The sequence below is a fragment of the Populus euphratica genome, unplaced genomic scaffold (assembly GCF_000495115.2).
Source record: "Populus euphratica unplaced genomic scaffold, PopEup_1.0 scaffold34.1, whole genome shotgun sequence".
NCBI lineage: Eukaryota > Viridiplantae > Streptophyta > Magnoliopsida > Malpighiales > Salicaceae > Populus > Populus euphratica.
The window spans coordinates 1,522,196-1,542,291 of NW_011499883.1; the positions used below are offsets into that span (position 1 = coordinate 1,522,196).

A 20,096-nucleotide genomic window follows, 5' to 3' on the forward strand; every position below is an offset into this window, starting at 1 on the left:
ATCTTCAAATTAAGTCAAGATTGAAGAGGATGGGGGACTTAGAGGGTCCTCTGCAATCTGATGAGCTCCAACTCACATACGTGTCTTGTAGCAGCAGATACAAGATTCTTTCCTCCCTGCTTTCCATTAACTAATCAGATGCCAAAAAAAAAAAAAAATTATTAATTAAAGTTAATATTAGTTCAATGGCTCCATTTGGACCATTGCTATCGTTTCTCTTCACTATACCAACCACACGAAGTACACAGTAAATAACAAAGAACCACTCTTTTTGCTAGCCTCCCTCTCTGCAGCCATATCTAAACAAACCAGCTTTTTTTCCTCTCCAGGGCATCCATTCTTACATTCAAAAACATAACATTAGCAAAATATACAGCTAAATTTCTGTTATGTCCCATGTCTAGTTAAGTTCCTTTCATTACAACCACAGCACTTTAACTACATTAACTGCTTCTGTCCGTCCCTCCTCTGCTCCATGCTTTATTCTCATCGATTTGGTCACCAGAACAACTACATCTGCAGTGGGTCACCATCTCCTTCTTTCTCTCTCTTCCTCAAACTATGAATATGTGAAGCGCAGTTCAACTCCAGGCATGGTTCAGTAGCTCAAGAAACCATGAGTTGCAGTAGCATCAATTATCTCCATTTCTTTGCTTTTTTCCTTGTTCGGATTGCACTCCCAACCTTTGCTCTCAACACAGATGGGGTACTTTTGCTTTCTTTCAAGTACTCCATCCTTAGAGACCCATTATCAGTCTTGGAAACCTGGAACTATGAAGACAAAACACCATGCTTTTGGAAAGGAGTGACATGCACAGAATTAGGCCTGCCGGGAACACCAGATATGTTCAGGGTCACAAGTGTAGTCCTCCCCAATAGTCAGCTTCTGGGTTCTATCGCACCAGACTTGGGCTACATTGAACACCTAAGACATCTTGATCTTTCCAACAATTTCTTGAATGGGTCATTGCCAAGTTCCTTTTTTAATGCAACTGAGCTACAAGAGATTTCTCTTTCAAGCAATGAGATCTCCGGTGAGTTGCCTGAGTCTATCGGTGCATTGAAGAGTTTACAGCTGTTGAATCTTTCTGATAATGCCTTGGCTGGGAAGGTACCTGAATATTTGACAGCTTTGCAAAATCTCACAGTTCTTTCTTTAAGGACTAATTACTTTTCAGGTTCTGTTCCTAGTGGCTTCAATTCTGTTGAGGTGTTAGATCTGTCTTCTAATCTACTCAATGGTTCTTTGCCTCTTAATTTTGGTGGGGATAATTTGCATTACTTGAATCTCTCTTACAACAAGCTTACAGGACCAATTTCACAAGCTTTTGCAAAGAGAATTCCAGAGAAAGCAAGTATTGATCTCTCATTCAACAATCTAACTGGAGCAATCCCAGAGTCTCTATCTTTGCTCAGTCAAAAAACAGATTCTTTTAGAGGAAACCTGGATCTTTGTGGAAAACCTTTGTCAAATCTTTGCTCCATACCTTCAACCATCTCTACCCCACCAAATATTTCAACTACTTCACCAGCTATTGCAGTCATACCCAAATCAGTGGACTCGGGCTCCCCACAACTAAACTCAACAGGAACCGGTCCAAGTTCCACTCGAAATCAAGCCAAAAGTGGGCTAAAACCAGCCACAATTGTAGCCATTGCAGTCTCGGACTTGGCCGGTATAGCCATTCTTGCTTTGGTCATTCTTTATGTGTACCAAATCAGAAAAAAGAAGACACTCGTCAACCAAACCAACCCACCGAATAAAGAGCGAAAACTCCCACTTCCTTCAACAACCTTAGCAGTAAAAGAAGAGATCGAAACAAGGAAGCCTATAAATTGGCCGTGCCTAACGTTAAAAGGAGACGAAACATCGGGAACAACCACTTCTGATGACGATCAAGACAACGAAGATACCAACAACGCAAACTGCAGCGAGAGCAATCAAGAAAAAGATAGTAAGCTGGTGGTACTAGATGGGGAGACAGAACTTGAGTTGGAAACATTGCTCAAAGCATCAGCTTATGTACTGGGAACAAGTGGAAGAAGCATAGTGTACAAAGCAGTTCTCGGTGATGGTACTGCTTTTGCAGTGAGGAGGATTGGAGAGAGTGGAGTTGAGAGAAGAGACTTTGAGAATCAAGTGAGGCTTATTGCCAAATTAAAGCATCCAAATTTAGTTAAGATTTGTGGTTTTTACTGGGGAGGTGATGAGAAGCTTGTAGTCTATGATTATGTCTGCAACGGCAGCCTCGCAACCGCTAGTTACAGTAAGTCCTCTGTTCTCTCTCTGTTTCTAGCGCATGTTAGCATACTTCCCTACTTTTTGCTAAGTGACGCTAAATTATCAGGTACCTTGTAGCTTGTACTAGTGTTTTGTCACGATTTTTGCTAACGCGCACTTCCTTCCGCTTCACCTGGCTTTAGGGAGCAAATAGTTGTAAAAATCTTGGGCTGTCGCTACAGTAGGCTGTTTGGGGTTAACAGTTAGATCTTTCCACGTGGAATCCACTATTAGTTGATCTGACGGTCCAAAACTGAGGAGTCAAAACTCTTTGACAAAGCCTGATTTTATGGAAACATTCGTTTAACTTCGATTTGAATAATAATCACGTAGTTTAAGCTCGGCTTTCAAGAATCAAAGCTTATTTTTTTCAATTATCAGATTTTACATAGAACATTTGCACCTACCTATAACATATAGCAAATGATGGTTTAAGTTTTAATTAATCAGAGGGTTGGCTTTGGCGGCTTTAGTTCTTCCTTATTTCTATATAGCTTAGAGTGAAAACGCTTGAAATTGCGTTTTTTAAATTGTAAAAAATAAAAAATATTATTTTAATATATTTTTAAATAAAAAATATTTATGAAAACTCTCACAGTAAAAACAAAACGCATGATGCGCCGATTCACGTGTCACTTTCGTAGAAAAACAGCAATAAAAAACCGACCTTTTTACTTTATTTTTAATTGAACAACACCACTTCTTAATTCCAAAAAAAGGAAAAGAAAAGAAACCTGCTACTTGGTACTTATTGTCTAGCAATGTAGGAGACACCTGCTCCTGGAACCCGTGTTAACTCCTCGTGAGTTCTGGACTGTGTTTTTTGTCTGCATCTTTTTAGTGTTAGTTTAATTCATTATTACACTATTCCTCGTAGATCTTGTATTAACTGACAGCCATTGGAATTAATCCTCTAGTTTAATGATTCTCATTACTTTAATGGCCTGTCTAATATTCCGGTTCTTTTTTCCTTTCTTCCCCCCTCAAATATGTTATTATTTCTATACAATTCAGGGAAACCGGGTTCATCACCGAGTCATCTACCACTTGAAGTCCGGTTCAAGATAGCAAAAGGAGTGGCTAGAGGACTAGCATTCATTCACGGGAAGAAACATGTGCATGGCAGCATTAAACCAAACAACATCCTCTTGAACCTTGACATGGAGCCAATAATCTCGGATTTCGGACTAGACCGGCTTGTATTAGGCAACAGTAGCAACAAAGCGAGCAGCTCGAATCGCCATCTCAGTAGCCAAAGGTTCGCCTCCACGACACAAGATCACTCTATAAATGCCAGCCTCTATGCGCCTTCCAACTCCTCCGCGGCTAGCTCATTGCCATATCAAGCGCCCGAGTCGTTAAATACTCCAAAACCAAGCCCTAAATGGGATGTCTATTCATTTGGCATTGTTTTGCTTGAGCTTCTCACTGGAAGAGTGTTTTCAGATGGAGACTTGAGCCAGTGGACTGCCGGTTCAATCATGGAGGACAAGAACCGGGTTCTGAGATTGGCTGATGTGGCAATCCGGACCAACGTGGAGGTTAAGGAGGATGCCATTTTGGCATGTTTGAAGTTGGGTTTTAGCTGTGCTTCTTTTGTACCCCAAAAGAGACCGTCCATGAAAGAAGCGCTTCAAGTCCTGGAGAAGATCCCTTGCTCTAATGTTTCGAACTAATCACATATTTGGGTCCCATAAAAGTGTCATTTGTTGTATTAAAGAGTAATTGTTTCTTTTTATCTCTTGTTGACTTGAATATTGCACAAGAACAAAGGGAATGTCGATATCTTAATTGTACGAGGAGGTGATGTATGTACTTTTAATTAATTAATCGAATGTTGTTTCCTAGATATAACTCTTTATGGTAGCAATATTTGTCTGCCTTCGTTATAATTTGATAGTTTTTTTTTTGGGGGGTAGAAAAGATTCTAATGGTATCATTAACAGGATGTTTAGATAATATTTTTTATTTTAGTTTTAAATTATTTTATATTTTTTAATATTTTTTATGTGGTAATGTTAAGAATATTATATTAATATATTTAAAAAAAAATACGAGAATATGTGGATTAATTTTCCCAAGTGAATATTATATCAACCATCCGCATTCAAATTAATTGTCGTGCGAGAGATTTTCTTTTGAGAATCTTATTTTATATTTGGAAATGAGATAATAACCATCAAGCTAGCTAATTTGCTTGCACCTGCTTAGGAGTGATTTGAAGATGGCATCCAAGTGTAATTTTAGATATGCAATACTTAATTTGGAGTGGGTCTAATTTAATGATCCAATCATGTTTTTTTTTTTTTTTTGGGCGAGTTCTTAAATTAATTATCTGAAATTGATTGATTATGTGTTCTGGGTGGCCAAACATAATGGATTGGTTGGCTTCTTGTTGGGGAAGGAACTACTCCGTAGGTTGTTATAATAAATATGGGAATTATAGCAGCAGGCCCATCTCAAAAGCGAAGGCATAGAATATTCAAAGTCATTGTCAATGTCGTGATCCAAAAATGGACCTTTGCGGTCTATGGATGCTCGAGACCCAACACCAATGGACATGGAGACGGCTCCACGTACCAACCGAACGTGGATCTCCTAATTCTTATGCTCTTTGTTCAGCATCATATCTCATAAGCTCACAAAATCGAGGGGGTATTTGTTTTCTACGGGGAAAATTGATCAATTGAAAGTAATTTTAATTTAACTTGATTTTTAAAAAATTATTTTTTTATTTTGAGTGAAAAATATTTTTAAAAATTTCACATTATTTATTAATTATATTAAATTTAATTTTTAAATTTTTGATTGATATATATTTTGTTTGTTTTTTTTTAATTTTATATTTTAAAATTTAATTTAATTTGATTTTTATATTAATTTTGTTCCTATTTTTATGATTGTTAATTGCTTTTCTCTTATTATTTTTTTAATTGAAATTTTTTATTGTTTGATCTTTATTTTTTTAATTGGTATTTATTTTATTTGAAATAATTTATGAAATTATTATTATTATTATTTTAATTTCATCATCTTTTAATTTTTTAATTTATTAGATTTGATCTTCAATATTTTAATTATTATTTATTTTATTTGAGATAATTTATGAAAATAATTTTTTTTAATTTTTTTATCATTCAATGTTTTAATTGGTAAGATTTGATCTTTATTATTTTAATAAATTTAAAAAAATTATCTTTATTATTTTAATAAATTTTAAAAAATAAAACATTAATAAACTATTTCCAACTTATTTTTTATAATATAACTGGATATTAAAAAGTATTTTCTAAATATATTTTTTATTATGCTATCAAATATAAAATAAATTATTTTTAAAAAAATTATTTTTTTAAAAAAATTATTTTTCAACAAACAAATAAACCCTTAATACTTATTTGTCCTTACATTAGTTGCTACCAAATGGATCAGTTGGGCTCAATAGTCAAAGACAGAAACCAGCCCCAAATTTATCTTACAAAACCCAGGAGTTGTAGTTGGACCCTAATCAGTTCTTCAGTTCTTTTAGCCCATTAACATCTGGTTATGGAAGAAATGGCCCAAGCAGATTTTCATCTTAGGATGGCAGAGCAACAGTTCCGGTCGCGGCGTCGTCGTCAAAGACTCCCACCACACCCACAAGATCTGGGACGGAGTTAGAGTGCCAACCTCACCCAAACTTCCTCCGTTAACCAGCCAAACAGGAACATGAACAGGAACCAGAAGTTGAACCAATCCACGCCGACATTGACACCAAAATGAAGTCTTATATTAAAAAAATTTATTATCTCTGGGTCATCTTTTTAGAATAATACCAAATGTAAGTTTATTTATCCTTGGCGGTTCGATCATGAGTGATAAATTTCTTAGTCAAAACTTAAAAAATATATTTATTTCAATGATGAGCAAAAAATGTTTTTTTTTAAGTAATTTCAACATATTTTTTAATCAATTTTAAGGATAAAATCATTGTTGGTTGAAGAAATTCATTAAATATTTATTTATCTCACGCCAATCATTTAAAAAAAAATTGATTCAAATTAATTTTTTTATTATTACTTTTAAATTCACTGTTGACTTCTAAAGATAAAAACCTAGTGAGGTTTTTAACTTATGTCAACTTATGATAATAAATTCTTTGAACAAATATTTAGGAGTTAAGTAAAAATATTATTATTTAGGACCGCTGCACTGCTGGACTGCCGCTGCTGCTCGGATGCTGCATAGCTGTTAGAGCTGGAAGTGGTGCGCTTCTGTTGCTGGAGTGGAGCTCATGGTGTTGTGCAGAGGTGCAGTCGTTGCTGGTGCCTGTGGAGATGGAAGAAGCTGCACCGCTGTGCAGTCGTTGCTTTCTTTTTTATTTATTTATTGCTTTTCTTCTAAGTTTTATTATTATATTTTTTTTAGAAAAAATTTTCGATACAAAAAGCAGTACACAAAATGATTAAAAAAATTAAAATGACTAGAAATTAGCTGAATCTCATCAAAAATATATTTTCTTTTATGAGTTTTGATGTTTTTATTTTTTCGAAAGCATATCAAAAACATGAATAAAAAATGCGTGATGACAGACAATATGATGGAGAGTGAAAGAGAGATCGTGAAAGACGGGGGAGAGATTGAGGGTTTTATTGTGGTTCCAAGGACAGACTACTCGGATTGATGCTGATGCGTACCAGGAGAACATGGAGAAGCTGGATGAGAATGTCAGTACTGAGGATCTTGGTTTGTCTTGTATTCAAGTTGTTTAATCCAAGTTTTTTTACTTCACCTGGTCTGGAGACCCGTAATGAAGTGACGTTGTCCGAAGTAAATTAAGAAAATGCTCGATTAAATTTATCGATTTGTTGCAGTAGCTCTATATACAGATGAAGTGTTTTTCAATATGTATAAACTTCTGCTAGATTGAAGCATGGTCCCACTAGACAGAAGTGGTGTCTTGAACTTCGATTTTTGTCGTGTGGAGACCCGCCCAACTTGAGAGAGATGTTAGGATATGAACGAGAAGTCGTGCAGGTTAAAATTTTACTAGAAATAAATTCGTGTGTTTTTAAACTAAAAAACTGTAATTTTTTTTATAACAAAATTAAATTAAAATTAACTATCAAAACTGCCAATAAAAAATAATAATTCTGACATGATTGTGAAGAAAATTTCTAATCTTCTTTTACCTTTCTTACGAAGAGTGATGTATAAATTTTAATTCATTGTTTATTCTTAATTGTAATAAGTTTTAAAATTCAAGATATTTATAAATAAAATTAATTTATTTAATAATTAGTTGATTTTTTAATTTAAGTAATTTGATATATTTTTTATAGTTAAGATATATAATAACTTATTATGAAAAATATAAAAGGTTAGTCACCAATAAAAGGTGATATTTGATAAATAAGATAACTAATAACATGATGGTAATAGATAATGCCTTGTAAGATGAGTAACTAGTAGCTAGTGCATGTAAAAAGTCTTTTTTAATAGATATGGAGACATTCTAATAATAAAATCAATAACTTTATAGAAAAAAATATAATAATATTATAGAAAGAGATACTAAAAAATATAATAATATTATAGAAATGAATGCTCTGAAAATATACAATAGAAAATAAAAGGATTATGGACCTTTAACTTAAATAACTTATGATGTATTTATAACTCACTAATTTTATTCTTTTACAGAGAAGAAGGGATATAATATAATTTTATTTTTTATAATATTTTGAGTTGTATGCTACTTAAACTAATATGTATTAAATTAATATAAAATATTAAGAGATATGCATAAGGTTTTGAAAAAAATATTAGTGAGTGTTTGGCTTAGGTTCTTTAAAGATAAGAAATTGATCCAAGTATGTTATCCAACCTTAAGTATGTTAGACTCAGGATGTGCTCTTGAGTTTGAGCACATTAGGCTTGGGTGTGGAAGCCCAATTCCACAGGGGTGTGGAGGTGCGCCTCCAATAACAACTCAAACCTAATCTTTTTAGGTGTTAGATTCTCCAAGTCTAATAATATTATTAAGTTTATTTTAAAGGAATTATTTATATCTATTTTATTTAAATTCATCACTTGAAAAACAATATTGTAATCATACTATTATCCTCAAATAACAAACAATAAATTATTTTAAAGATAGATGATTGATCCTCTATCCTTGTTTCAATCTCCTACTTCAAGTCCTTTTTCATTCAACAAATACTGTAAATTAGTTTTTCCTTTCAGTTGTTGATTTATATACATATTTTATATTTTATAGAAACCTGATCATTACATTAAAGAAAAACAAAAAATAACCATCTTAGAAACTATTTAAACTGTCCAACAAGATCTCGCATACTTGTCAAGCTTTGATATGAAACAATTGTAAAGACTCCTGATTAATAAAATGGCCGACACGAATAAGCTCGACAAGAGAAAGCGTTGGTATCCGTTTTAACATGCAATGCGTTTGAAGTTGTGGGATTCTTTACGATCCCCTGTGCATGAAAAGAAATTTACTCGCGTAAATTCATGAAGGTAGCCATCAAAAGGGAGTTGAGACAGAAGACGATTGATACTCCTTCCCATAAACAGCTAGATATGCATTTAATTGCAAAAGAAATTGCACAAAATTTGAATGCGGGCTGGGGCTAGCTGTAACCGGGCAGCTCGTAGAATTGTCAATGGGGATTTTTTTTCTTTCATTTGTGTGAGATTTTTCTTTTTATTAATGACAGTTTATATATAGTTTATATATGTATTTTAATTAATTTTATAAACTAAGAGATGTTAGGATATGAACGAGAAGTTGTGCAGGTTAAAATTTTACTACGAAATAAATTCGTGTGTTTTTAAACTAAAAGAGATGTTAGGATATGAACGAGAAGTCGTGCAGGTTAAAATTTTACTAGAAATAAATTCGTGTGTTTTTAAACTAAAAAACTGTAATTTTTTTTATAACAAAATTAAATTAAAATTAACTATCAAAACTGCCAATAAAAAATAATAATTCTGACATGATTGTGAAGAAAATTTCTAATCTTCTTTTTACCTTTCTTACGAAGAGTGATGTATAAATTTTAATTCATTGTTTATTCTTAATTGTAATAAGTTTTAAAATTCAAGATATTTATAAATAAAATTAATTTATTTAATAATTAGTTGATTTTTTAATTTAAGTAATTTGATATATTTTTTATAGTTAAGATATATAATAACTTATTATGAAAAATATAAAAGGTTAGTCACCAATAAAAGGTGATATTTGATAAATAAGATAACTAATAACATGATGGTAATAGATAATACCTTGTAAGATGAGTAACTAGTAGCTAGTGCATGTAAAAAGTCTTTTTTAATAGATATGGAGACATTCTAATAATAAAATCAATAACTTTATAGAAAAAAATATAATAATATTATAGAAAGAGATACTAAAAAATATAATAATATTATAGAAATGAATGCTCTGAAAATATACAATAGAAAATAAAAGGATTATGGACCTTTAACTTAAATAACTTATGATGTATTTATAACTCACTAATTTTATTCTTTTACAGAGAAGAAGGGATATAATATAATTTTATTTTTTATAATATTTTGAGTTGTATGCTACTTAAACTAATATGTATTAAATTAATATAAAATATTAAGAGATATGCATAAGGTTTTGAAAAAAATATTAGTGAGTGTTTGGCTTAGGTTCTTTAAAGATAAGAAATTGATCCAAGTATGTTATCCAACCTTAAGTATGTTAGACTCAGGATGTGCTCTTGAGTTTGAGCACATTAGGCTTGGGTGTGGAAGCCCAATTCCACAGGGGTGTGGAGGTGCGCCTCCAATAACAACTCAAACCTAATCTTTTTAGGTGTTAGATTCTCCAAGTCTAATAATATTATTAAGTTTATTTTAAAGGAATTATTTATATCTATTTTATTTAAATTCATCACTTGAAAAACAATATTGTAATCATACTATTATCCTCAAATAACAAACAATAAATTATTTTAAAGATAGATGATTGATCCTCTATCCTTGTTTCAATCTCCTACTTCAAGTCCTTTTTCATTCAACAAATACTGTAAATTAGTTTTTCCTTTCAGTTGTTGATTTATATACATATTTTATATTTTATAGAAACCTGATCATTACATTAAAGAAAAACAAAAAATAACCATCTTAGAAACTATTTAAACTGTCCAACAAGATCTCGCATACTTGTCAAGCTTTGATATGAAACAATTGTAAAGACTCCTGATTAATAAAATGGCCGACACGAATAAGCTCGACAAGAGAAAGCGTTGGTATCCGTTTTAACATGCAATGCGTTTGAAGTTGTGGGATTCTTTACGATCCCCTGTGCATGAAAAGAAATTTACTCGCGTAAATTCATGAAGGTAGCCATCAAAAGGGAGTTGAGACAGAAGACGATTGATACTCCTTCCCATAAACAGCTAGATATGCATTTAATTGCAAAAGAAATTGCACAAAATTTGAATGCGGGCTGGGGCTAGCTGTAACCGGGCAGCTCGTAGAATTGTCAATGGGGATTTTTTTTCTTTCATTTGTGTGAGATTTTTCTTTTTATTAATATAAGTGTTTTAACAGTTTATATATGTATTTTAATTAATTTTATAAACTTTAAAATTAATGAAACTAGCTTCAAATGCAAGTCGAAGTCGATGCTGTTCGTGTGTGTGGATGGGCGTCATTCATCAAAATAAACTGCAGAAGGGCTAGGCCCAGTACAACATCATAGATAAACAAGATCACACTTGGACTAAGCAGCTTGTAGCTCAGTGACGTAAAGCGTTACTTGCTTTTTTTTGAATTTTGATTTAAATCCCAGTAGCAATGGGGCTGATAAGTGGTTTCCTTCCTATATCTGTTGGCTCCTCTCTGTGTGGTACGCCTGTCACCCCCGTGGTGCCTTATCTATTCAGTAGGCTTGCAGACTGTTCAATAAACCGTGGGATTAGTCGTGGTGCGTATAAACTAGCCAGAACACCCACATTAATAATAAAAAAAAAAGATCACACCTTAGACCATGTTATATTTGATTAAAATATTGTAATGAGAAATCAAAGTTACATAGTTCTTTCACGTATGTCTTTGTTTTTATTGTTTAAATCTCTATTGGAGTGGCGTAGGATCAAAATTAAGTCTTAGCGTAGAATCAAGAGTATTTAAGATATATTCTCCATAAATTTTTAGAATAGTTTGGGACTACTTTTGAAAAGGATTTCTAAAAAAATTTGAATTTTTTTATTTTAAATTAATATATTTTTGATATTTTAAAATTATTTTAATGTGGTGATTTCAAAAATAATTTTTTAAAAATTAAAAAATTATTAATATACTTTTACGAGTGAAAAATACTTTAAAAAACAACTAAAACTATATTTTTAAATTAATGTACATGAATAATATCACTCTTAGTGTTCGTGAGAAATTATGTTTTAAAATGTTTTTTTAATATATTAAAATATTTTTTTATTTTTTAAAATTTATTTTTAATATTAATATATCAAAATAATAATAAAAATAATAATTAAAAAAAAAAACATAATTGAACTGCCTTTCAAACGCTTCCAAATGCATCTTTATAAAGCTCCTCCTGGCTTATAATGTAATTATAAGCTTGGTGGGGTGGAAAAGAAACAATGTAAATGAACGACATTATAAACCAAAGGAACATCATCACCGATGCTCTTTGTACTTTTATGAATGTTCAAATGAAGACACAAACGATTCATGGTTTTGTGTAACTGATTTAAAAAATCTTTAAACTTTCATGCGGAGAAATTATTTAGAGCAATGCTATCGCTTAAGAGTTAAGACTGAATTCTTATAATGAGGTGCACTGGCATGGCAGTCAAGGCGGACAATCCACGTAACAATTTCTTAAAAAATAACCAATTTGACTTGATGGTTTTTTTTTTCTTGGGACCCCCAACTTCTCGATCCTTGAGTTTGTCCAACAAGAAAGTGATTCAACAAGATGGCCCCAATCGAGATATGAAATATACAGATCCCCAAAAGGGAGACTACCAGAAATCTGTTCAAAAGCATCCCTCTAATTTTCCAACCTAAACCAGCTCTCACTAATTAAAGATATCTGAGATGGAAGAAATACCCAAAACAAGCAAGCAGATCTTCATATTATCAGGGCAAAGCAACATGGCCGGTCGCGGCGGCGTTTGCAAAGACCACCACCACCACAACCACCAGTACTGGGACAAGTTAGTCCCACCAGAATGTCAACCCCATCAAGACATCTTCCGTTTTTCAGCCAAGCTCCATTGGGAACAGGCACATGAACCACTCCATGCTGACATCGACTCGAAAAAAGTTTGTGGGGTTGGACCCGGCATGTCGTTTGCTAACATGGTGAGGGAAAAGATGAGGGTGGTGGTGGGATTGGTACCGTGTGCGGTGGGTGGGACGGCCATCACGCGGTGGGGGCGTGGAGAGGTATTGTATGAGAATATGGTGAAAAGGGCCAAAGAGAGTGTCGAAGATGGTGGGGAAATCAAGGGGTTGCTATGGTACCAAGGAGAGAGTGACACGTCGGATATTCATGATGCCGAGGTTTACCAGGGGAACATGGAGAAGCTTATTGAGAATGTTAGAGAGGATCTTGGTCTGCCTTCCCTTCCAATTGTTATGGCTAGTATCGTTCTATCAAATCATAACATCACATTGTTCTTTTGTTTCAATTCATTATAAAAATTAGAACACCACTTGTTCATGTGGACAAACTGTTGTCTTGATCGGAGCAGTGAATTTTCGTATAGTTAAAATGAAGTGATTAACACATAGATTGTAGTGGCTTATTACTAATTAGAAGAGTTGATAGATTGTTTGTGTGATTAAATTGGTGGTATGTATTGTGTTAGTGCAGGTAGCAATAATATCAGGAGATGGCAAGTATGTGGATAAGGTGAGAGAAGCACAGCTAAGGATTAATATGCCGAATGTGATATGTGTGGATGCCATGGGATTGGATCTTAAAGACGACCATCTTCACTTAACAACTGAAGCTCAGGTTAAGTTGGGCCACATGTTGGCAGAAGTTTACCTCAAGAATTTTGCACCATCATGGAAACGTTTCTTTTCTTGCTTGCTTTGCTAAAAATAAGGGGAATGGGTTCCCAGTGCTGTTGATTTAATTTTTGTTTCTACCCCTTTTCTTTTTGCTGATTCCCGGATTCCGATGGAGCAATTTGGGGTTCGGTGGAACTGGGTAGCTAGAATTGTTATTGGGACTTCTACTGTCAAGTAACTTTTGCGGTCCAAAAACCAGTAATCTGTTTTTTGCGTCCAGAAAAAAATCAAGTGTTCATTGCAGATCATACCAAAATATGGAACAAAGGAGGAGAAGCGCCTTGCTTTGCCCCGCTTAGGTTCCATTTTGGGCTGTGCGCTTGTGAGCTGTGACCACCCGGGTTCCATCGGAGGTTGGATGCTTATGTAGGCTCTGTTTAAGGCTTTAAGCTATAGCAAACAAAGACTGCGTTAGATCTGGGCCATGGCCTAAGCTTGGCCGACATAAGACTGTGTCCCCGTTTATAGAAACAGCCAATGAATTATTACCCCGGAGTGAAGAGTTCAGCCCCCATACCGCTTCAAATTTAAACCGGGTCAGGCATGGGTCGTCTACTGTATTATTCCGATCGGGTTTTTGGCACTTTGGGTATCTAGCTAATATTGACTTGGTCGGCTTCTTTTGTTTTTCTTAATATTTTATAATATATTAATATTTGCCCTATCTTACCATGATAGAGTAATCGAAGTCAGATATTTTAGATCACAGTGGATCAATTAATTTAAGAAATAGATATCATGGGATTAAGATTTTTAAAATCTGGTGAATCCAATTCTATTTGTACATCTTATGCTCTTTTTATCTTTATATTTAATACTTTTATGGATTCATCATTTGTTTTTATTTTAGTTAGAAATATTTTAACTTTAAAATTGTAATGTATAAAAATTAGATATAATATTAGGATGTTGTGGGATCTATTATTCATGGTGTACACCTATCTTAAAATACAAACACATGAAAAATGGGATCTATTATTCATGGTGTGCGCCTATCTTAAAATACAAACACATGAAAAATAACAATATAAATTTAACTCATGAATATCGATTTAAATTTATAACTTATAAAATATTATAAATTAAATGTAATATAATTATGTATCAAAAAATATCGATTGAATTCTAAAAGTTATTAACGGATTAAATTTATAACTTATAAAATATTAGAAATTAAATGTAATATAATTATGTATCAAATGAGTTAGTTATGTTATATCATGACGGCTCACTTGAAAGCCAATTGTATGAGTTGTGAAGGAATCTGATTATTTTAGGTTGGTTTAAAAGTGCTGGCTAGATTGTTTTTTAAAGTATTTTTTATTTGGAATCGGCTTAAAAGTTATGTTATATCATGACGGCTCACTTGAAAGCCAATTGTATGAGTTGTGAAGGAATCTGATTATTTTAGGTTGGTTTAAAAGTGTAGTTGGGATTGTTTTTTAAAGTATTTTTTATTTGGAAATATATTAAAATAATATTTTTTTTATTTTTTAAAAATTATTTTTAATATTAGTATATCAAAATCACTTAAAAACATAAAATATATTATTTTAAAATAAAAAATAAATATTTTTAATATTTTTAAAATAAACTAGTAAACCTAACATCACACCAAAAGGTATATAAGATATATAAATAAACACAACGGTAGTCGGTACGTACACACATCACCATGCGCACGCACGGTTCATGCATTAATTTTTCATTGGTTTAAACTATTGGATCTTCCGGTATGTTATGTATGGATTTCGATGCATCCAATTTTCAACCAGTCAGGAGACTCCACCTCTACAACGTGCTCCAGTCATTTTCTTGCAAAATTATGTCATTGTGTGATGGAATATAATAATTTGACACTAAAATTACACCTTCATCTTCTGTTTTTTTTTTTTTTGTCTTTCTTTGTAGTATTTTATGGTGTATCTTTCTTCATCGGTACACGTGTTAGTTTTTATATTATTTCGAGTTCAAATTCAATTTAAAATATATCTTTATAAGCACGCCATTTTTAACATTTATGATATTATTGAAAGAACCTAAATCCCCTGTAGTTGCTGATCAATTAGCACTGTTTGCTATGAGAAAGTTTTGGGAGGTGGTGTAAATAGTATTTTTTTTAATGAAAAATTATTTTTTTATATATTTTAAATATTTTTTATTCATTAATCTTAAAAATAATTTTAAAAAATAAAAAATATTATTTTAATATATTTCAACACAAAAAATTCTTTAAAAAATAACCATAACAGCAATCTTAAACAAATTTTATTATAATATAATAATAATATTTTTATTTATGACTTCATTCACTAAAAATAACTTCATAATTGTTTTTCAAGAGCAGTAAAGTTTTTTTACATTATTATTTATTATTTTTAAATTATTTAAAGATAAATAAATTTTTTTCCATGTTAATTAAAAATAAAATTGGAAGTAACAAATTTAAACTTGTACACAAGAAATGTAATAATTTTTTAATAATTATTAAGTTAACTCATGAATGATTTCATATTTAACTAAATAAAAAAAAAAAAGCAGCGTGCACGCCAGCACGGCATCCAGGGGGCGGGTGCAGCACGTCCTGATATCTATCTAAAACTTACCCCTTTTATTATGTTAATGGAAACGTGATCGCGTTCTCTTACTCATGATGTGGTGTGGTGGATGTCTCCGGCATTTTTGTTAATAATCCAAATCGCTCACCAACTCAGATTTTCCTCTTCCACGGCTCGAGTAAAGCGTAAACGACAGATCTGTTCACCCCCCTTCCCTCACCTACCCACATCCAACCACCCTCAGGTCCCCATCCCACCATACTCTCTCTCTCTTTTTAATTAATATAATATCTATATCAATTTAAATATATCTTAACCAACCCTATAAATATTAAAATTAATATTTATATAAATCTTTATACATCTTAAAATTACTAATAACTTTTAAAAATTTAAAATTTAACGATTAAACTATATTTTTAAAGGTTCATGCTCTTCATTTTTTATAAGTCTATTCTAAATTTTTTAAATTTATCTAATAGTATGATTGTGATTGCTTTGCGAATAATTTTTTGTATTTAAATATATATTAATAATTTTTTTATTTTTAAAAACATTATTTATAATATCAATATATTAAAATAATTTAAAAATATTAAAAACATGTTAATTTAAAAAAAATAAAAAATATTTTTTTAACTTTTTTTAAAATATAAAAATAAAGTATTTCTTTAAACTTTGAGCGGTTGAAAAGAGCGTGGAGTATTTGTTTCAGTGTTTTTTTTTTAACATTTCAGGACCTTTGTTTATCTCTGTGAATCATTTAGTTTGTTAAGGGATCTGTTGCTTCGACAACATGGAAAAGCTGTATCAATAATCATGGTCTTTGAAACTTGGCTGAAGGATCAAATGGTTACAGAAATAAGGAGTTAAATCACATTTAAGATAAAAACAGTAAGAGAGCCTAACCAAAACAAAATTGAGAGTTAAAGGACCAAACACACCATCACCCCACTCCATTCCCTTCGTCCACCGGGACCCCGTGAATTACCAACCCTCACTCTCAACAATCAACGCGCACGCACGCTCTCTCCCCCACTGCCACTTGCCCGCCCCGATCATGAACTCCCACGCGCGTGCACTACATTTCCGCTTCACATCCCAAAAACCCTCACCAAACCCCACACATATAAAATCGCACCTTAGATCCTTCTTTCCTTTATACGAATCTTCACCAAAATGGCAGCCACCACCTCCACAGCCGCCTCCAGCCTCCTCGCGACCAAGAAAAACCTCTCCTCCCTCTCCATCACCTCCGCCAACAAACTCCCCGCTTTCTCACCCCTCCTCACCTCCTCACGCAGACAACGTTTCATAGTCCTTTCCGCAAGCCTAAACTCAAAGCCAACAGTCCTAGTCGCAGAAAAACTAGGAGAAGCGGGTATAAATCTCCTGAAAGACTTTGCAAACGTTGACTGTTCTTACAATCTAAGCCCAGATGAACTTTGTACCAAGATCTCACTTTGTGATGCCCTTATTGTACGTAGTGGAACTAAAGTCAGTCGTGAAGTTTTTGAATCTTCTGGTGGTAGATTAAAGGTTGTTGGCAGAGCTGGTGTTGGTATTGATAATGTTGATCTTGCTGCTGCAACTGAACATGGATGTTTGGTTGTTAATGCTCCCACTGCTAATACCGTTGCCGCTGCAGAGCATGGGATTGCGTTGATGGCTGCAATGGCTAGAAATGTTGCTCAGGCTGATGCCTCTGTTAAAGCTGGTAATTAATTGTTTTCATTTTCTTTGATTTTTGGGTGATTGAGTTTGTTGAGTGATTAAAGATTAAAAAAGATTTGAGTTTTAGATCCTGGTCCTGAATGAAAAGCTGGTTCGGTAAATGCGCATTATTTTTGCAGCAATGGTGTTTTTAGGGGTTAGAGTTTTAATTTTGGAAAGTAAACCTGTGTAAGTTGGGATTTCTTTTAAGTTGGAGTGGAAAGTAGTACTACTACCTGGAAAAAGACAGTACTTTTGTACCTGGCAGATCCAGGCTTGTCGTGCTTTGTTTTTTTCTTTTTTCTTGGCGAGATCTGGTTTGCATGTGTTTTTTTTAGATGCTTAAGAGATTTATTATTGACGCGCTATTCTCTCAAAAAACCAATTAAGACTTATTATCCTTGCAGAGCATACTTAACGTTTATATAGCTGACTAACTGAAGGTGTTTATTCGACATATCTAGGGAAGATTACGGTGGGGGTGGGTTTAGAAAGGGTTTAAGGATAATGAGAGAAACATCGAAATTTTGCGTTATTAGAAAGATTTAACCAAAAACACTGCATAATTCAGGTAACTGATTTGTAGCTAGTAGAAAACTTTTAAATATTGTCGAGGAAAGTTATTTCTAATCCATGTCCTGTTGACTACATAGCATCTTTTCATAATGGCTACTTCATGTTTATGGTTCAGTAGATATATTGAACGCGCATCATAAGATTACAATTATTGAGTTCTTCCATGATTGCTAATGCAGAGATCATATGTCATTTATTTCTGGTGCCAACTATGTTAATTCATATGAACACTTATTACGGTAAAATTGGATTTGATTTACTACTGTCCAGAGGCACTTATTTCGTATGTTTCTTGATTAATGTAGGAAAGTGGGAGAGGAACAAATATGTCGGTGTGTCACTTGTTGGGAAAACGCTTGCTGTCATGGGATTTGGAAAGGTTGGATCAGAAGTTGCTAGGCGTGCTAAGGGGCTTGGCATGCATGTGATTGCTCATGATCCATATGCTCCAGCAGATCGTGCTCGGGCAATCGGTGTGGAGCTTGTGAGCTTTGATGAAGCCATAGCAACTGCAGATTTCATCTCCTTGCACATGCCACTTACTCCTGCTACAGCAAAAATCCTCAATGATGAGACTTTTGCAAAGATGAAGAAAGGAGTTAGGATTGTCAATGTTGCTCGTGGAGGAGTAATTGATGAAGATGCCCTAGTAAGGGCATTGGATGCTGGAATTGTTGCTCAGGCAGCACTTGATGTTTTCACCGTGGAGCCTCCTCCACAAGACAGCAAGTTAGTGCAGCATGAGAGGGTCACTGTCACCCCTCATCTTGGTGCTAGTACTAAGGAAGCTCAGGTGTGGCCACTGGTCAGATAATAATAATACTCCTTTTGCTTCTTTTCTTTACCATGGAATGAAACAGAGTCCTGGTTTGATGTGCAGGAAGGTGTGGCTATTGAAATAGCAGAAGCTGTTGTTGGAGCCTTGAAAGGGGAACTCGCTTCTACTTCTGTCAATGCACCAATGGTGCCTGCTGAGGTATCATTACAGACCGTGTCATCTTTACTTCACTTCGATTCTCTGTTTAATCCATGCAGCTTTTCTGGTGAAAGAAAGGGACATAATCTTTTCTCCTGTCATTGTTCTTACTCCATTGCAGGTTCTGACTGAGCTGAAACCATTTGTTGAGCTTGCTGAGAAGCTTGGGAGACTGGCTGTCCAGCTAGTGTCAGGTGGAAGTGGTGTGAAAGATGTAAAAGTGACTTATGCTTCTGCTAGGGCTCCGGATGACCTTGACACCAGGGTGCTCCGTGCAATGATCACCAAGGGTCTGATCGAGCCCATATCCAGTGTTTTTGTGAACTTGGTTAATGCTGATTTCAGCGCTAAACAGAGGGGACTAAGAATAAGTGAAGAACGCATTCTTCTAGATGGTTCACCTGAGAGTCCACTTGACTTTATCCAGGTCCAAATCGCCAATGTGGAATCAAAATTCGCCAGTGCCATATCTGAGAATGGGGAGATTAAGGTCGAGGGACGAGTGAAGGATGGAATTCCCCATTTGACCAAGGTCGGATCTTTTGAGGTGGATGTGAGCTTGGAAGGTAGCATTATACTATGCCGACAAGTTGATCAGCCAGGTATGATTGGCAAGGTTGGAAGCGTGTTGGGAGTAGAGAATGTCAATGTCAGCTTCATGAGTGTTGGAAGGATTGCTCCACGAAAGCAAGCTGTCATGGCAATTGGAGTTGATGAGCAACCCAGCAAAGAAACTTTGAAAAAGATTGGCGATATCCCAGCCATTGAAGAGTTTGTTTTCCTCAAGTTATAGGGTGGCTTTGTCATTTTGCTAAATTTTTTTCCATGGCAATTCTTCTCGAGGGGGTATCATTACTTCATTGGAGCGCCCGATTTTGATTTGAGTGTTCGTACTTCGTAG

General features: G+C 33.9%; 3 protein-coding genes across 4 annotated transcripts; all 3 read left to right on the forward strand.

The window, feature by feature from the left end:
- The first annotated feature begins 212 nt into the window (after nucleotides 1-212).
- Nucleotides 213-4,141, forward strand: LOC105129859 (Leucine-rich repeat protein kinase family protein). The gene is made up of 2 exons (XM_011032098.1): nucleotides 213-2,267; nucleotides 3,296-4,141. Exons 1-2 carry the CDS (start codon nucleotides 617-619, stop codon nucleotides 3,955-3,957), a joined length of 2,313 nt encoding a protein of 770 aa, XP_011030400.1. The 5' UTR covers nucleotides 213-616; the 3' UTR covers nucleotides 3,958-4,141.
- Nucleotides 4,142-12,160: 8,019 nt separating this feature from the next.
- On the forward strand, nucleotides 12,161-14,152 carry LOC105129860 (carbohydrate esterase, putative (DUF303)). Of its 2 annotated transcripts, none has more exons than XM_011032101.1 (2): nucleotides 12,161-12,908; nucleotides 13,170-13,261. In XM_011032101.1, exons 1-2 carry the CDS (start codon nucleotides 12,389-12,391, stop codon nucleotides 13,205-13,207), a joined length of 558 nt encoding a protein of 185 aa, XP_011030403.1. In that variant the 5' UTR covers nucleotides 12,161-12,388; the 3' UTR covers nucleotides 13,208-13,261. The 2 variants fall into 2 exon arrangements, with proteins under 2 accessions (XP_011030403.1, XP_011030402.1); XM_011032100.1 differs by having other exon boundaries at nucleotides 12,165-12,934; nucleotides 13,170-14,152.
- A 2,900-nt stretch (nucleotides 14,153-17,052) lies between these two features.
- Nucleotides 17,053-20,048, forward strand: LOC105129861 (D-3-phosphoglycerate dehydrogenase 1, chloroplastic). The gene is made up of 4 exons (XM_011032102.1): nucleotides 17,053-17,647; nucleotides 18,525-19,012; nucleotides 19,100-19,195; nucleotides 19,317-20,048. Exons 1-4 carry the CDS (start codon nucleotides 17,110-17,112, stop codon nucleotides 19,986-19,988), a joined length of 1,794 nt encoding a protein of 597 aa, XP_011030404.1. The 5' UTR covers nucleotides 17,053-17,109; the 3' UTR covers nucleotides 19,989-20,048.
- Nucleotides 20,049-20,096: the final 48 nt, after the last annotated feature.

Excerpts from the sequence above, each read along its gene's own strand:
- LOC105129859 (XM_011032098.1), top strand. The coding sequence starts at position 617 with ATGAGTTGCAGTAGCATCAATTATCTCCATTTCTTTGCTTTTTTCCTT. Across the intron at positions 2,268-3,295 it reads CCTCGCAACCGCTAGTTACA|GGAAACCGGGTTCATCACCG; the intron begins GTAAGTCCTCTG and ends TATACAATTCAG.
- LOC105129860 (XM_011032100.1), top strand. The coding sequence starts at position 12,389 with ATGGAAGAAATACCCAAAACAAGCAAGCAGATCTTCATATTATCAGGG. Across the intron at positions 12,935-13,169 it reads CTTCCCTTCCAATTGTTATG|GTAGCAATAATATCAGGAGA; the intron begins GCTAGTATCGTT and ends GTGTTAGTGCAG.
- LOC105129861 (XM_011032102.1), top strand. The coding sequence starts at position 17,110 with ATGGCAGCCACCACCTCCACAGCCGCCTCCAGCCTCCTCGCGACCAAG. Across the intron at positions 17,648-18,524 it reads TGATGCCTCTGTTAAAGCTG|GAAAGTGGGAGAGGAACAAA; the intron begins GTAATTAATTGT and ends TGATTAATGTAG. Across the intron at positions 19,013-19,099 it reads CTAGTACTAAGGAAGCTCAG|GAAGGTGTGGCTATTGAAAT; the intron begins GTGTGGCCACTG and ends TTTGATGTGCAG.